At 44.5% G+C, this 18,104-nt stretch overlaps 1 protein-coding gene across 2 annotated transcripts in view; it reads left to right on the forward strand.

Annotated features, from left to right (window-relative positions):
* tafa5a (TAFA chemokine like family member 5a) overlaps nucleotides 1-18,104 on the forward strand; it is a 679,785-nt gene that overhangs the window by 551,281 nt on the left and 110,400 nt on the right. For both annotated transcript variants that reach the window (XM_080207858.1, XM_080207859.1), the window contains exon 3: nucleotides 7,104-7,231. In XM_080207858.1, the coding sequence (XP_080063984.1) occupies nucleotides 7,104-7,231 (128 nt within the window). The remainder of the gene's footprint in view (nucleotides 1-7,103; nucleotides 7,232-18,104) is intronic.

The raw sequence follows: 18,104 nt of genomic DNA on the forward strand, positions 1-18,104 counted from the left end.
ATGAGTTTGTGTGTAAAAAGTGCATAATCATATTCACATTTAACAATTCCAAAGAGTGCTTTACCTCCCTCAAAGGTGTCCCAGAATTCTATTCAGAAGGTTACCTTATCTTTCTAGCGTGATATCTTGGCTATGCATAAAAAGGCCACACCCCCTTTTTTACTACACTGGCTGCTGTAAAGCAGGTTGGTTTAAAATGCTCGGTGAAGCTGACAGGCCAGGGAGAAGCTAAGGGGGATGGGTTTTCACTGGTTGGGAGGGTTGTTTTGCTAGGCAGAGGTCAGATCGCAGGAGGGTCAGGGGATATGGTAGGATGGGAGGTCAGAATTTTACAGGGTGGGGGAGACCAGACAATAGCGGGGTGGATGACGGGGGGGGGGTAGGGTGGTCAGACGTTGGTGGGTTGATGGGGACACATTTTATACCTATTCAATCTGCACGCTCTAGATTCTGCATTCCAGTTCTTCAAAAATCCCACCTCAGTGGAGACAGCTAGTGATTTAAATGGCTAGCTGCCCTGGCAAATTGGACATGTGTAAACTCCAGCCCGATTCCAGCTCCTCCCTGAAGACACAAAATGCTGGGTCAGGGGCAAGATTTGGATTTTGACCATTTTCAGGGCTTTTGTTGTAACAGATAGTCCCTATGTCATGACAAAACTCAAACTGCTGTTTTTTCTAGTTCTGTTACTCTGACAAAATGGTCCATAACTTCAGACTTGTGTCAGAAGGTGATGGCCCACTAGAATTACATAAGTATAAATCGCACTTATCTGCTCAGGAAACCTTTGTTCAAATCTCTGCTGGCTGGAGCTGCTTGGAGCCTGCAGCAAAATGCTCTTTGAAGGTGCAACTCCAGTGGATTAAGGAAGGCCACACCACCTTTTTTTTAACTACACTGGCTACCTTGAAGCAAATTGGTTTAAAATATTCGGTGAGGCTGACAGGCCAGAGAGAAGGTAAAGGGATGGGCTTTCACTGGTTTTGGTAGGCAGAGGTCAGGTCGCAGGAGGGCGGGGGGTTTGGTAGGATGGGAGGTCAAAGGTTGGATGTAAGAGGGTGGGGGAAATCGAACAATAGTGGGGTGGATAGGGAGGTCAGACATTGGTGGCTTGGTAGGGTCAATCTTTGAAGTATCCCCCAAATCCAACGCTGGGGAGCCAGGAAGTTGCAGGCCGGTGTTTGCATAGCAAGAATACATGATGCATCCCCTTATTTAAGGAAAGATACTATTCATTGGAGGCTGTTCAGCAAAGGTTCACTAGTATCATCCCTGGTATGGAGGGATTGTCTCATGAGGAAAGGTTAAACAGCTTGTGACTCTATCCATTAGAATTTTAAAAAATGGGAGGTGAATTGAAACATAGAGGATTCTTAAGGGACTTGATGAGGAAATTCTAAGAGGATGTTTCCCCTCATGGGAGAGTCTAGGACCAGAGAGCATAGTTTAGAATAAAGGGTGCCAATTTAGATGAGGAGGAATTTCTTCGATCAGAGAATTGTGAGTCTTTGGCACTCGATACCACAGAGAGCTGTGGGGTCAGAATCCTTGTGTATACTCAAGGCTAGGATAGATAGATTTTTGATCAATAAGGGAATTACTGATTATGGGGAAAGGGCAGGCAAGTGGGCGTGAGGAATATCAGATCACCCATGATCCTACTAATGGCAAAGAAGGCCCGAGGAGCCAATGGCTTACTTCTGCTCCTATTTCTTATGGTCTTATTGTTTTATATAATATAACACTATTTATTATAAGTGGTCTTATCACTGACAATTATTTGGTATCACATCTCTTTAGTTATCAATTAATGTCTTACAGTGTGAAACACAAATGGGAATCTTCTCTCAGATATTTTGACCACCCCCCTCTTTGGGCACCATTTTACCGAGCCGTAAATGTATTTACACGTCACACTTACACTTGATGGCAGAAATTTCATTTCAGAAACCTGTAACAAACAGAAAGGGTTGGCAATGTACCAATTGAAATGAAAAAAAATCGAGCAATGAAAATGACTAATTAGGATCTGCTAAGCACGTAAAATTTCTAATCAACAAAGGAGATGTGAAGTGGACCCAATAAAGTTGCTGTAAATATTATCTTTGTAACTGCTGGGCTGTTGTGGTTGATTTCTCTGGCAGCAAAACATTTAATGGTGGAAGTGAAGTTTCTGTCAAACATAAATGACCTAGTTTACAACTTTATTACATTTGCCTTTAATATCATCCATTTTTGCCTTTGAATCTCAGATTAATTTTTTATTCTTGGAGAGGCCTTTGTTTCTATGCAGCCTGAGGCCACAGTTTGGGCTGAAATCTCTGGACATTCCCCTTGTTTGAACTTTCCGTCTCTCTTTTTCTCTTTTGATTTTGGCCCATTAGTCTATATGGCTGCTGACGAGTCTATCTGAACCTGCACCATTTTGGACATTTTATGTTTGAACATCTGCGCGGTTTCTCCTTGTTAAGCTTTCTGGCAGCTTTTGATGTTCTCTTTTTTTTCCTGTGGGTGCAATAGAATTTCCTTCACATTCAAGTTAGGGTAATTGGAAATCTTGTCATTATTGTTAGAGGATATAGCACTACCTCTAGAGGAAGCTTGTTTAGCAGACTGTTACAAATAAGTCACACATTGATTTTAACAGACTTGAGTGGCAGGGGGTGGGGTGGGGCAGGGGGGAGGTGGGAGGATGGAGGTGACACCATCGAATCATAGAATCTCTATAGTTCAAAAGGAGGCCATTTAGCCCATCGAGTCTGCACCAAAATATACCCAGGCTTACCGCATAAAAGCAAATTACTGTGGATGCTGGAGAGTCATCTGGACTTGAAACGTCAGCTCTTTTCTCTCCTTGCAGATGTTGCTAGACCTGCTGAGATTTTTCCAGCATCTTCTCTTTTGGTACCACATAACACCATGTATTTACCCCACTAATCCACCTAACCTTTATAACTTGGGACACTAAGAGGCAACTCTGGTATGGCTAATCAACCTAATCCACATTGTAGACACAAAGGGATAAATTTTCTTTCTGGTGTGGAAACTGGATAAGCTATCTCACAACACCAGGTTAAAGCCCAACAGGTTTATGTGGTAGCAAAAGCCACAGCTTTCGGGCCTTTGGCCCTTCACCTGACTCGCCCCAAAAGCTATTGGCGTTTGCTACCAAATAAACCTGTTGGACTTTAACCTGGTGTTGTGAGACTTCTTACTGTGTTTACCCAAGTCCCATGCTGGCATCTCCACATTGTGGAAACTCAATGTCAGGATTAGCTCACGATGTGGCCCCAGATAATCCCACTGTTAGTTTTAATGGAATTGCTGCTAAAGTAAAGAAGCCAGGAAGCAGGTTTGTCATCTAGTCAGGGATAGCAAGTGGGTTCCCCTGGGCTGAAACCTCTCCAGTGATCAGCAACTCCACCAACTGAAGTGGGATCTGTCAATCTAAATGATGCAATTACTGGGTTTTATCTTATTTGTAAAATGGTGGCTGCTGCCTGGGCATGGTCTTCAGGGGACAATCCCTCCACTGGATGGGCCTCTGCAGCTGTGGCTGGCAACTATTGCAGGTCAGGTCAGGGTGCGGTAGCCCTCGCCTGTTCGCGTGCATGCCACAAATGCCCCTTCCCCCTCCAAACCCCACATTCCATCAATCTCCTGAACCCTGTCCCAACCTGAGCTCACCGCATTTCCCGAGCGTGTTCTAAACTGATGGGAGCTGTCTGTATGCCTACTGGAAATTCCAGCCAGCGCAGCAAAGGGGCTCTTAATAGGCTCTCCAATTACATCAATTTACCTAAGATTAGCTACTTTCTGCTTGCAGACAGTTAGCCAATTCATGACCTGACCTAGCCTCCCTCAATCTAACTCAGGGTCAGGATAAAGGCAAGTGGTGCCACATTGTGGGTCCACCTACCTCAAATCATAACCATTGAAAATTCAACCTAATTAATCTATTATTTGGAGCACCGGTGGGTCTTCTGGTATTGCTGCATCTGATATGCGCAACTACAGACTCAAATCTTCCAGTGCATAATTATGTCAGCTGATGTCAGGCTTTATTTCAACATAGGAAACATTCCTATAGTTGTGTTTCCTGTTAGTGATTTATTTTGTAAAGCCTATTCATATTTTTTGATTATTCCAAATAGCCTCCTTTCCAAATTTTACTATTCTGATGTGCATCATTATCACTTCCACCCCCATCTGTGCGTCAGTATAATCTCTTACTCAAACTCACCATGATTAATGCCAGACAGATCAAGAAAGTGACTAGTGATCTATTTAAACATAATATTGTTGAGAAGAGAGACATGTTGCCAAAGCTTTTTGTCTTGCACTTACCTGGACAAATGCAAGAATTCCAAATTTCAAACAGAACACAACAGTTTATACCTGCAGGGTCTGCAGTTTAAGCTGTTGCAATTGTCTGAAAATTGATATTCTGGCATTTGTCCTGTCTACAGGACAAAAAGCTTCAACAACATGTTTCTCTTTTCAGCAACATTCAAGTTTTGTGCTACGAAGCAGCTATTAAAACAATGTACTATCCAGTTCTCACAGTCGCAAGGAAGAAATGCTGATTGCAAGAGATTCTTAAAGCCCCATATGTTAGCACCACCCAAATTTAGAAATTGGAAAGGCTTTCATCCTATTAATGTCTAGATATTGTGTAATGCCAATCATTTTATTCCATATGTCAATGCCAGACTCTCAGTAAACTGCAATGGTATTTTTATCAAATATCTGCCTGTCTACATTTTATAACTATAGAACCATAGAATCCCGAGAGTGCAGAAGGAGGCCATTCAACCCATCAAGTTTGGACTGATTCTCTGAAAGTGCATCTTACCCAGGCCCAAATTCCACTCCCCCACCCACCAACATTCCCCTTACCTTGTGCATTTACCATGGCCAATCCACCGAACCTACACATCTTTAGAGTGTGGGAAGTAAACTGGAGCACCCAAAGAAAATCCATGCAGACACTGGAAGAATGTGCAAACTTCACACAGATGTTGACCCAAGACAGGAATTGAACCCCCGGGTCCCTGGAGATAGCAGTGCTAACCACTGTGCCAACCCAGAGCTTGGGGACTAGACAAATTAAGGCAAGGCGACCTGTGGTAGAGCATTCATGATTGAGAATGCACTCAAATGTCAGCATTAGAGGAGCGCAGATACCTCTCAGGCATGTTGTACTGGGAAAGATTATAAAGATAGGGAGAAGCAAGGCCATGGGGAAATTTTAAAATCAAGATGTTTCTTGGCTAGGAGCCATTGAAGGCTAGGCAAGCAAATGGGAAACAGGACATGCAATGAGATAAGCAAGATTATTGGATGACCTCAAGTTTACAGAGGGTAGAATTTGGAAGACCAGCCAGGCATGCTTTGGATTAATTGAATCTAGATGTAACAAAGGCATGAATGAGGCTTTCAACAGCAGATGAGCAATGACTAGGGCAAGGTTGTGCAATATCGCAGAGGTGGAAAGTGGCAGTCTTAGATATGCTGCAAATGCGAGGTCAAAAACTCATCTCCGGGTGAGCTAGAGCTAAAGCTAAATTGGAAAAGTGCATTGGCCTCCTAAATCAAATATCCTTGAAGAATTACAACAGACTGTGTAGTGGACATTGCAGTGTAACTTCAAGTAGAAAAGGTGATTGAATATTTGCTTCAAGAAAGGACAGCCCTAAAAACTCAGATGCTGAAAAAAGAAATTGTGAAAGGGAAAGAGGACTGGATGTTGCGTATTGGTGAGAGCCCTTGGCTGAATCTCTTCTGCTGTGGCAGTTCTTTGGGGTGGTGGAAGTGGCAATGAGTGTCTTTGGCACCTTGCTTCACATAACCTGCACCAGGGACTTCCCGCCTTCAGTGCCAAACAAACTTGACATCTGGTTTCTGTTAAAAGATGCATCTGCGAATCTTTGGAGCACTTCCAGCTGCTCTAAGATAACCCAGATTGCTGCCACTGTAGACATTCTTCCAGGGAGAAAAAAATAGATGCTCCCTTTGCGGGTCTGGCTGCAACTTTTTAAAGACTGCGCCATGAGCTGTCTCCCTCCTGTTGATGATTAATCTATTGGGAGCAGCCTTATTTCCCCAAACTCTCTGCACTGGAAGATAATTGAAGTGAGTTGATGGCACATTGCATATATTAATAATCCATTTCTACCTCACTAATGAGAGTGAAATCCATTGGACTGGGGTAAACACAGTAAGAAGTCTCACAACACCAGATTAAAGTCTAACAGGTTTATTTGGTAGCAAACAGCACTAGCTTTCGGAGCGCTGCTCTTCCCTACTCACCTGATGAAGGAGCAGCACTCCAAAAGCTAGTGACATTTCCTACCAAATAAACCTGTTGGACTTTAACCTGGTGTTGAGACTTCTTACAGTGAAATCCATGCCATTGTTTCCTAATACTAAGTGTAAACAAATCACAAGAGATCCATTAGTGTAAGTGCTTTTAAGAAATATCTGTTGTCATTACTAGTGAGGAATTAAATTCTTTCGCATTTGGCAGTCAGCATCAAGTGTGTACACACAAATACGTGCATCGTATGTGTTTGCAGATGCATGCATCAACTCAGCATATTGTCAAGGCTTTCAATTAAACCAAGATCAGATAGGTGGAAGCGATACAAGTGTTGTCAGTTTGCACCTAATTCCTGGTGGGGATGATTCCACAACATAAACAGAATTTGGCACCGATTTTGCACTCATCCTTCAGTTGTCAGAAGGAGGATTAGTTTGGTGGAAATGCTAATGGCATTCTGGCAGCCTTCTGTGGTTGCAATTAAAGATCATTGTTATGGCAATGTCAAGAATGGATCATCTTATGTTCACAAACATCTAATGACAAATTCCTCATTCATGTTCTCCCCCTGTGAAGCTACACACAACAGATATTCACGAGGGTAGAAATAGGAAAGGAGTGGAAAATTCATTATAAGTTAACTTGTCATATAAAAAAGCCGATTTGTCAGTTTGCATCCAAATCTGACTAACTGATCACAACTTCCTTTCAAAATGAATGAGCTAGGATATGTATTTGAGCATGAACAGAGGAATAATGCATAGCCTTCTTTGTTTTTCAGCACGAATTGTAAAGACTAGACAATGGTGTGAAATGCTTCCGTGTTTGGAAGGAGAAGGATGCAATTTGTTAATGAATAAATCAGGCTGGACCTGCACACAGCCAGGTGGGAGAATAAAGACAACTACGGTAAGCCATGGATCTAACTGACAGACTAATCAAGTCTGTGGCATTATATGGCTGGTATTCAGTGCCAATGCAATCAACTCCATGCAAAAGGAGAAAAAAGACAGCAGGCAAGACTGGCTAAAAATAAACTATTTGAATTGGTGCACCACATTATTGCAATTACTCTGAAAAATGCAACTTCAAATCGCATACAGATACAACATTGTTGAAAATGTTCAAAGATTTTATTGTCCTGGCTATCAAAGCAACAAGCCCACTCTAGAACAGTATTACGAAGCACTAATTATGAAAAAAGATTTATGTTTCTATTGTTCATGAAAGTGTATCATTTACAATTCAAAAATGTACCTGACCTTGCAGAGACAACAAGTAATGTTAACAGAGTTGGCATTAGCAGACAACTGAATTAAATGTTCCACATTATATTAAATATCTGTATGATTTTGATTGACTGTATATAATATTACTGTGACATAGGTTCTTATTGCATTTTTTTACTTTAAGGTGCTGATTACTTGCACATTATTAACACTTGCCTGAATATTTGAGTTGGCAAAGGAATTTTGATTACCAGGAACTCACTGGAAGAATAAGTCAGACGCTGTTCTGTTTAATGTGAATATATTAGTGTATTGAGTAGGAAGACAAGGCACAGCACAAATTACATACATAAATAAATGCAGCTCATTACTGAGAATCTGAATCAGTTGATGTGCTCAGACACTGCCAAGAATGCATTGTCATTATGTATATCAGCTTCCAGTCATTTTGATTATGTATTAACCGCATTACTTTTTAACAGTTGGGCAATTTACACCCAGAGTGAATCCTGCTGAAGGTGCACACACCTTTATCCAGAGGATTAGATCGTTCCACTAAGCCGTCATGTTCCCTCAGCAGAGAAGCACTCCTTTAAAAGTGGGGGTTGCATCAGAATAATGTGGGAGATGTAGGTTTACCACTGCTGCAAGACTGAGAGCCAAACAGCAGCCTTAATGGTCACCAAAACTGAGCTCTTACGGTTACTATCGCAATACAGTATGCAACCCTGACGCTCATATATGGGTCCTGTCTCGAAATAAAAGTGCTTACCATTTTGTTGCTTATAGGGATCTGACCTGGACGGCCAGGATGTGGATATGCCGGCGTTGGACTGGGGTAAACACGGTAAAAAGTCTGACAACACCAGGTTTAAGTCCAACCGATTTATTTGATAGTAAACTCACTAGCTTTTGAGGCTTCCCTCTTTGTCAGGTCACCTGATGAAGAGGGACTTAAACCTGGTGTTGTCAGACTTTTTACTGGAGGGCCAGGTCATAAGGCTGTGGGAACTGTATGCTTTGGTCTCTGCCAAGTGGAGACCAAATGAAACGAGAGACTCCATTATAATCGCATTTATATTCTCGTGCTCCATGTCCTTCCATCCAGGGATGAACATTTGGATGCAATGCAAACCAAGATGTACGTGATGTCATGAGTCTCCAACATTTTATCCTTTTCCCTGTGTCTTGAAGATATCAGAGAAAAATCACCTCTGCTGTAACTCACAAATGGTGAACATTCAACTAAGGAATTCCTTTAATTTAAAATTGCAAGTAAATTTTTAGTGTTTGTTACAACAGCATGGGCAGCATGGTGGCACAGAGGTTAGCACTGCTGCTTCCCAGTGCCAGGGACCTGGGTTCAATTCCGACCTCGGATGACTGTCTGTGTGGAGTTTGCACATTCTCCCCACATCTGCGTGGGTTTTCTCCGGGTGCTCCAGTTTCCTTCAACAGTCCAAAGATGTGTAGGTTAGGTAGATTGGCCGTGCTAAATTGTCCTGTATAGGTTAGGAGGATTAGCGGGATAAATATATGGCACTATATGGGGCCTGGATGGGATGCTTTGTTGAAGGCTCATTGGGCTGAATGGCCTCATTCTGCACTGTAGGGATTCTATGATTCTCATTTGAAACATTACAAGATTTTGTTTCAAGTTTGTACTATCAGTACGAAGCTAGCCTGGAAATATCCAAGCCCTTTTCAGTCATTGTCCAACTTAACTGCATCATCTGTTTGTATTATTACAAACAGATGATGCAGTTAAGTGATTTGGAGGAATTTGTAACTGGTTTGATTTGGAGGAATGATTTGGAGGAATTTGTAACTGGTTTGATTAGTAAGTTAGCAGATGACACAAAGGTTGGTGGATTTGCGGATAGTGATGAGGACCATCAGAGGGTACAGCAGGACATAGGTAATAGGAGACTTGGGTGGAGAGATGGCACTTGGAGATTAACCCAGACAAATGAGAAGCAATGATTTTGGAAGGTCTAATACAGATAGGAAATGTGCAGTAAATGGCAGAATCCTTAAGAGTATCAATAGGCAAAGGGATCTGCGAATAGAGGGATATGATCCCCAGAAGAGTCAAGGGTTTTTGTTCAGTCGGGCAGCATGGTCGGTGCAGCCTTGGAGGGCCAAAGGGCCTGTTCCTGTGCTGTAATTTTCTTTGTTCTTTATATAATTTAGATCGCACTACAACTGCAGTGATACGGAATACCGAAGAAATGTTATTGAAATTCTTTCAGGCTGTGCTGGCCTTTGGTATGCCAGAACTAAGAAAGCCCAAGAAAACAAAACCTTACAAGACAAATGACAGATGAAGGGCAGAGTTGGGGCCAGGAACTCCCCTTTGGAAGTTTCCAAATCTCTAGCCCCATTAGGATGCAGCAAATGGAAGCACACCAGTTGGCACAAGTGCATCTGTGGGTCCTATTAATGGAATCTAAACAGAGGAAGTAACCATTGCTCCTTTGCTGAGGGGATGGAGAGAACATTTTTAGTGTCAAGAAATGCCCAAAGAGCAGCAAAGGGACACATTTCTATGCACTTGGATAGGTGGGAACTAAAGGTGCTCCCTGTGGTGCCTGTATCCAGTAATAATTTGCCCCTCGCACTGACCCCACAAATTCCAATGGAATCAGCCAGCGCTCGGGGTCACTGTCAGAGGAACGGGGGAATTTCTTGACCATTATTTTGTCCACAATATTGATTCAAATGGTTGTAGCATTTAAAAGCAGGCAAAGATTTGTATTAAGTGCAAAAAAAAGATGTTGCCATGGAAATACACAGCTGACGGTTTTGTGTTAGATGGGAATTCTATTTTGGGTACCGAGACTTTGACTTCTTGGAGACCAGGGATTTTAATTAAAGAAAAGCTCATTGAGGGCCTTGAGTCTATCTCCTCTGGAAAGGATAAAACTGTTATTCCTCCACAAGATAATTAGGTAAATCAATTATGATAACGTATTATTTATCATATTTCTGCTTTTTTTCATTACTGCTATGGCATAGAATAGCATCATAGAATCCCTACTGAGGGAGGCCATTCAGCCCATCGGGCTTGCGCTGATAACAATCCCACCCAGGTCCTAACCCCTTAACCTCATGTATTTACTCTAGTTAGCTCCCCTAACATTAAGGAGCAATCGAGCATGGCCAATTCACCTAACTCACCCATCCTTAGAGAGAGGGAAAAAACTGTAGCGCCCGGAGGAAACCTGCAGACACAAGGAGAGTGACCCAAGACTGGAGTTGATCCCGCGTCCCTGGTGCTGTGAGGCAGCGGTGCTAACCACTGTGCAACACTCAACACAACATACAACTGGATGTGTACAAGTTGTCCAGTGGGGAGGATGATTAATACTCGTTCTACATTGCTTTACGATGGAATCTAGATGGACAGCAGTTTTTTTGTCTGAGAGATGATATTGACAATTTAAATTATTGATTGCATTGGATTTCTGGAGGAGCAGTCTTGTCCCACAGCCTGTCCTCAGTGAGGAGTTCCTAATGGAATGGAAATACTGCCTGGAGACTGATGAAAATAGTTAAATAGGGTGATTGTGAAAAAATCCTCCTGTTGGATTGTCATCTATTTCACATAGACAGAGACCATGTCACTTGCTGAGACAGAAAATGTTGATCACTGTTGTCCCCACACACTGAATGTGGGAGGGGCAGGGGGAAGGTGAAAATGTTTAGCCTGATGAGAACTGTTTTAAATACAGGATTTTTTTTATATAAAAAGAAGAAACACCTACTTTTTCACAGGCTGTTTTTGGCAGCAATCAGTCCTCAAAGAGCTGTCCATCATCTGCCCAGCAACAGAAGAATAAGTGAGAATTTAAAGGGATCTCACAGCTGGTATCTTCAGTCTGAGTTCCACAGCAGCCATTGCTGCTTCAAAGCCCACAACCCCAAAACCACATCTCACTACCCTCAGTTTATGAAGCCCTCTCATAATGTGGTTACGATGGTAGAATGTAGGATAGCTGCAATACAGATGGAATGGGAGAATTAGAGCAAATGTTCTGTGTAAGTGGAATAAGAGGCAGGGGAGTACCTCATTGGTTTTGTCCCAGAGATACAGTAACTTCATTGCAGTGTTAATGTAAGCCTACTTGTGATGAATAAATAAACTTGTTAAAAAATTTATTTTAGATATAAGGCATCTGAACATGTTTGTAATATTGTGATTTCAGACTCTCGTGATATAAAACCTTTCAAATATGTATTCAGCGGGTGCTTTCTACCCATATAATGCATTCTGTTTCATCACTCAAGATTTGTTTGTTTAATTTGTTGGCATGTTGAACATTGAGAACCTCCCTCAGCTTTTAGAAAGTTAGCATTTCTCAGTCTGCATAATGTCTACAAAATTCTTCTTAAAGAATATTAAACCTGGGATCATAGATATTCTCACCAAAGAAAATGTCACAAATTATATTAGCATTATGAAATTTATTGTGTTTCATTTTAAATAGATACGGATATCAAAGAGACTGTCACAAATGTCACAACACATCACGCATCATTCAATAGTTTGGCAGTTCGTTGTTTGCTAAAGGGGGAGCATGTCTAGGGGAAATATTTTCTCTTCAAAGTAATCTCCTCGTTCTGTGTTAAATATAAATATTCTATTTGGTTTTCTTGCATTGAACAGTTTCAATCTCCACATCTTTATGGATATTGACATTTTCTACCATAGTTTTCTTCTTTAGCTGATATAGAGCATGGTGTGATTAACCCTAGAATCTTAGAATCCCTACAGCGCAGAAGAGGCCTTTCGGTCCTCCAGTCTGCACTGACTCTCAGACAGAGTGTCTAACTCAGGCCCTCTCCCCTTAAACCCATACATTTCCCTGGCCAATCAATTTAATCTACACAACTTGGGACATGAAGGGGCAATTTACCATGGCCAATCCACATAACCTGTACGGGAGGAAACCGGAGCTCCCGGAGGAAACCTGCATAGACACGGGGAGAGTATATAAACTCCACACAGACATTCACTGGAGACTGGAATTGAACCCAGGTCCCTGGTGCTGTGAGGCAGTAATGCTAACGACTGTGCCGCTAGAGCAATTTCATTGACCTCACTGTCCGTGGGATCGGTAGCGCAAGCTGAAAATGTGGTGAGTTCGGAAAAGCGTGATTCTCACAGGCGAGATTGCATTTTCTGATTTTGAGCTGACCTTACCAGCAGAGTGATGTGCAATAGACTGGGAATGGGCAGGAACCAAATTCAAATACATCAGCATTCCATTCTGGATATTGAGCCCGCACCAAATATTCAGCTGGTGCTGGCATGTTGGCGCCATTGGCAACAGTTTTGCATAAGTGTGAACCTGGTACTGTCACCTCCTCTGACAGGGGTATCAGAGGTGAGCGCACAGGCAGCCATCACTTCCTGGACAGTCTAACATGCAAGGCATACCAGGGAGAATGTTGGGATTCACACCAGTGCAGCTTGGGCCATGGGTGAGGGTCACTGTCACCATTGGGGAAGCGGGATAGGTTGGAGGCTGTGTGTGAGTCACTCAGAGACATTACCTTTCCTGCATTGGGTTAGCCTTTCTCCCACGGGATGTGCTGTCTGCCAAGCAGGCATTGCCTCCCGGCCCCTCCATGCTGGGTTGCTGTTCAGACAGTCGCTGAGTGGCTGCCCTTCCTTGTTGGGAGCTGCAAACTGGGAGGGAGGCAACTACAACAAAGGGGTTTTACTGGGAGTGACTACAAGGTCCTGGGGTCCTGCTTTGGGAAAGGCCAGGCTGCAAGAGCAGTTTCAGTGATGGGGAGTTACCCTGCCTCATGGGGCATAAAGACCCTCTCACTTGGGGGTGGGGGCAAATGCAGTGAAACCTCCTGGTGAGAGGCCGAAAAGGCTTACTGGACAGGAAGTTTAAATCCACTTCCCTGTGAACTTTAGCCCTCAGGTCCAGCAGTGAGGGTGTGTTGATTGTTCTCATAAAAGACTGCTTAACTACACAGCATTTAAAAACCAGGAGAATGCGGCTGCCCTCTGGAGAATTGCTTGAAATGCTAGATGTAAACCTCTCCTGATTCAACTGTGTCTCGTCAAAATGAATGTTGTTGCCAGAGCAACTAATTAATAAATCCTGGCAGAGTCCAGCATGCCAGTTTAATATCCAGAGCTAGATCTAGTTGGGAACAAAGGTTAACTCTTTGGAACACCAAGCCCCAAGAATGTAGGCACGCCTTTCAATTCAAGCCTCAGCAGTAACAGCTTACATTGTGGAGAACCCCCTGGCAAAGTAGGACGGTGATGACTGGCACCAGTCCCCCAATCAGTATCATGTCTGGCACCATTTTCGACTTATCCCATCAGGATGCAGATCTTGCTGTCATGCATTCTCTCTGATACACTTTAGTACTTTGCAAGGTTGGGACATGCGGTGGGGAGAGAGAATGTGTCGTTCAGATGCCATGAGACAATTGAGGCTCGACATCATTTATCCATCTGGAGAAGAGACAAAGCAATGTGGAAATGTGGCTGTAGTGTCAGAGAGGGTGCTGAGCAGAAATTCATACAGATAATCAGGAGCACTGGGGTGGAAATCACAGTCGCATAGAGCGATGAGGGTCAGGGCTCCGTTACAACTTCTCAATGCTCACAGTTATCTCTTACTCTTTCAGTGCATGATTCACCAGAATCATGGGGCCTGTTGAGTTGACCTCTTTACCGATCGGGATTGGCCAGCAGCAGAGACAATGATGTGCTGCTGCACATGGCCAGGTCCAGACACCTGTAGTTGCTCAGGGAACAGGACCAGACTTGGAGGAACAAGGTCAGAGACAGTGATGGCCAAGAATCTTCCAGCTTGGATATTCCTATCTTTAGTTGGAGAGGAACTGGAGATAATTCAGTTCCTGGAACTGTGGGCCACCTCTGCCACATACTGCATGAGCGGGCAGTCCATGGAACTGGAGGCTGCCCAATGTCTGTGGTCCTTAAGCTTAAAGGTGCTCTGAATTTTTATGGTGGCATTTCATTCCAGGGTAGCACAGAGGATATCTATGGTATCCCTCAGTCTGCCACTCTTAGATATATCTGGGAGGTCACAGATGCCTTTTATGCCAAGGCAGAAATGTTTATCAACTTTGACTGGAATTAGGCAAACAAGGGTGCCAGTGCCATTGGCTTTGTCACCCTAGCAGGGAAGCCCCAGGTCTGATAGATTGCACCCATGTGGATTTTAGGTCATCATGGCTGCAATCAGTGCCATTCAGGAACCGCAAGGGATTTCACTCCCTCAGCGTTGAAATTGTCTGTAACCACACACTACGTCTCATGCAGGTAGGTACCCATTTGTCAGGGAATGCCCATGACAGTTACACCTTGGGTCACTCACAAATCCCAGCCACCTTTGAGGGACAGTGGTGGCTCCTCAGGGACAAGGGGTATCCACTCAAGAGGTGGCTGATAATGTCAGCGCGGAGGCCATAAACAGCAGAGACTCGATATAATGAGGCTCACACTTTAACTCACATGTTGGGGGAACAGGTGATTGAGCCGTTGATGTTGCAATTCTGGAGCCCGGACCAGTCACCTTGGGGACGAGTGGGAGGGGCAGGTTGTGAGGTCTCCCACTAGGATGTAAGGTCAAGGTAATGATGTAGTGCCACCATGATCTAAACGTTAACTTACACATTTTCAGTGGCAGGGGGCTGCAGCCATTGGCTTGGCTCTGCTGAAGAATGATGATGACTTGCAGCGAGGACAAAGCATTGCTTTTCTCATCCTCAGCGATATGTCTGACTCCTGCCTAACAGAGAGCTGTCTCGCTGCCAGTGAACGGGCGCATCATGGGGTTTATCAAAACTGGAGTAAATAGTCTCGGGCACTGCAGGCCCTTTAAGTATTTGGCCAGGTTTTCACTTTCATTTTACATCTGAGGTAGGCAGGAACCTCAACAGCCCCTTGGCGTCTCCCGCTCAGAAGAAAGAAGCAACATTGAGCTGCTGTAGTTTGGATGGATAGGTGGGGACATGGCTTGCTCCTTTTATGAATGGGGTCTCTGGAATGATGGACAGGGGTTGAGGGTTTGGTATTGTGGTGAGGTTGCCTACACAGGGCCTCTTTACTCTGTCCTCAGTGTGAGAGACATGGCACTGCCATTCTCACACTCCACCAAACTTAAGTGTTGGGTGTGTGCATGGATCTGCCGAACTTGGTGGCACGAAATGACAGGATGGAGGCTCTGTGAGTGAACAGAGTGGTTTATTATTTGTAACTATATATAGTGGTGATTTCTCTACACCAGTGCCTACTTTTATCTGAGACAACTAGGTGCCTTAATCTTCTTAATCTCCCTTACACTCCCAATGCATCTAGGTGCTTCCCCAGGACCCGCAGCTGAGGTTGAGGAGGCCTGCTGACTTCCATGCTCTGTTGCCTGAGATGGTCTTGGTGGAACATCCTTGTGGGGCCTGAACTTTGAGGGCCCTGGCTTGCTGTTGGGCAGCATGGGCATTGCAGTGCTGCCCTCATCGGTGTGTGAGGCTGGAGGTGTCTCTCTGTCTCTCTCATAGGAAGGGGGTCAGTTAGGCTGGACACTCCGGGGTCTCCTGGGTGGAAGAACCAGGGCTGTGCACCAGACCATCCTCGTCCCTTAAAGTGCCCAAGAGGCCCACTGGTCCTCCGTCGGATAGAGTGGAAACTGGAGTGGGGTCCAGAAACATCACCATCCTCTGGTGCAGGCACTCATGGATTCCCACCAGTGTCTTCACTATGGAGTTGTAGCCCTCAGATATGTAGGTGAACATGGTGCGGACGTCTCCTGCCATGGGGCGCCTGTTTGCTCATTGTGCAGAAGTGACTGTACCATCTCCTGTGATGCAATGGGACTCCTCCAATTAGCCTTGCATTCTGAGGATGGCTGCTGTCATCCCCTCCAGATGCTCACAACTCTGCCTTTGCAGCTCCCTTCAGCCCAGGGGCACATCATAGAGCAGAGGCCCAGCAGGGTCCTGGCCTCTGACATCCCTCCGAGTGCTAGTTTCTGGGACATTCCTCCCTCCATCTGCTGCAGATCTTTAGCTGTGAGGTGCTCACCAGTGAGTGACCCAGAAGCCTGTCTACTTAGTCATCCCACCAAGGTGTGAGCTGCTGCTGGGTGTGGGTGACAGCTATGAAGCCTCTTCAATGGTGGGGTCGGAGAAATCCCCTTCTGAGCTGCTCAGGTCCAGTGGATCCAAGGGACGTGAGGATGGTCCGGCCTGTCTGGTTGCTTTGCTTTCTAGAGAAAGGAGATGGCATTAGTGGATTACAGGGGATAAAGGAGGGAACATTGATTACTCACTTGAAGAATGACAGCATGTCTTGAGGATTCTCACATTTGTCTGCTGCCCCCATTTCAAACATGAGTGCAGGCACACTCTTCCTCCTCCCTGGCCAGCTCAAGGGCTCTCTCCTCAAAAGACATGAGGCATTACTCCGGCTGAGTGTACTGGCTCACACTTGTGTGGTTGAGTTTGTCCTGCAGTGACACTGGCAGACTGCAGGCAGCAGTTTTGACATTTATGATGGGGATGATGTGTGGCAGGCATGAATCTTGATAGGAAGCTGGAGTATGAGGAGCACGGCAGAGAGAACATGGTGATTGGGGGAAGGGGAAGGAGGGCCTCCTTACAAGTGTTGGCAAAGTCTGAAGTGGCTGGGTGAGAAATGAAGGTGGAGGGTGGGAGGGGTGTGCAAGGGGGTCCAGAAAAAGACTGCATGCGGCTCACTTAGTCTGGCTGAATGCAGAAGACTGTTGATCTTGTTGCGGCATCATCCTCTTCAGCAGTGAGTTGCACTAACCAGGGCTGCCATTGTATCCCAGGTCATGGTGGTGACCTTGGTGAGAACCTTCACCAGGAGCAGGGGGTAGAGTGCATCCCGCTTCTGCTCCACTCCATCCAGAAATCTGGTCCGGGCTACCTATGAGAATCTCAATGTGGGCTTCCTGGCTGCCATCCCTTGCAGTTGCTGTGGAACAAGTGCTGGGGAACCGTTTGTATACAACTCCAATTGTGGAGTTGTAGCGGGTGAATCAGAGGGAGGCTGCTGTAGTCGGGGTGTGATTCTCCTGGCCAGAGAAACTTATCAATGAGGCTGAAGATTCGGTCAGAAATTATGCTGGAGCTTTCAACATGATTTACTCAATTTTTCTTGCCGAAATCAACACTCTGCCAAATTCTGATTAGAACGCCCCCTTAGGTTCCTGATTTTATGCTAAAATGCTGAAAAGATATTTCACAAGGCTGTAAAATTTACAACCTGCATCCTTCACTCCCGCTGTCATTCACCTTGCAGCTCTCTGTCCAAAACCGAGGTGAGTTAGTCAAACGTTCCAGGCAGGACAACTTTGTTCCAGTTGCTTGGTTTATACCTCACAAAATCTTTAACAGTTGTGTTTAAGATCGCGAGTCTTGTCTGGATACATGCATTGATCTGTTAAAAATATAGAAATCCTAATGTTTGGAGCGTATCTCGGAGAAGCCTCACTTTCTCAACATTTCAATTAAGGTCAAGTAGGTGTGAA

This window comes from Carcharhinus amblyrhynchos, chromosome 19, assembly GCF_965287045.1.
Source record: "Carcharhinus amblyrhynchos chromosome 19, sCarAmb.v2.hapA, whole genome shotgun sequence".
NCBI lineage: Eukaryota > Metazoa > Chordata > Chondrichthyes > Carcharhiniformes > Carcharhinidae > Carcharhinus > Carcharhinus amblyrhynchos.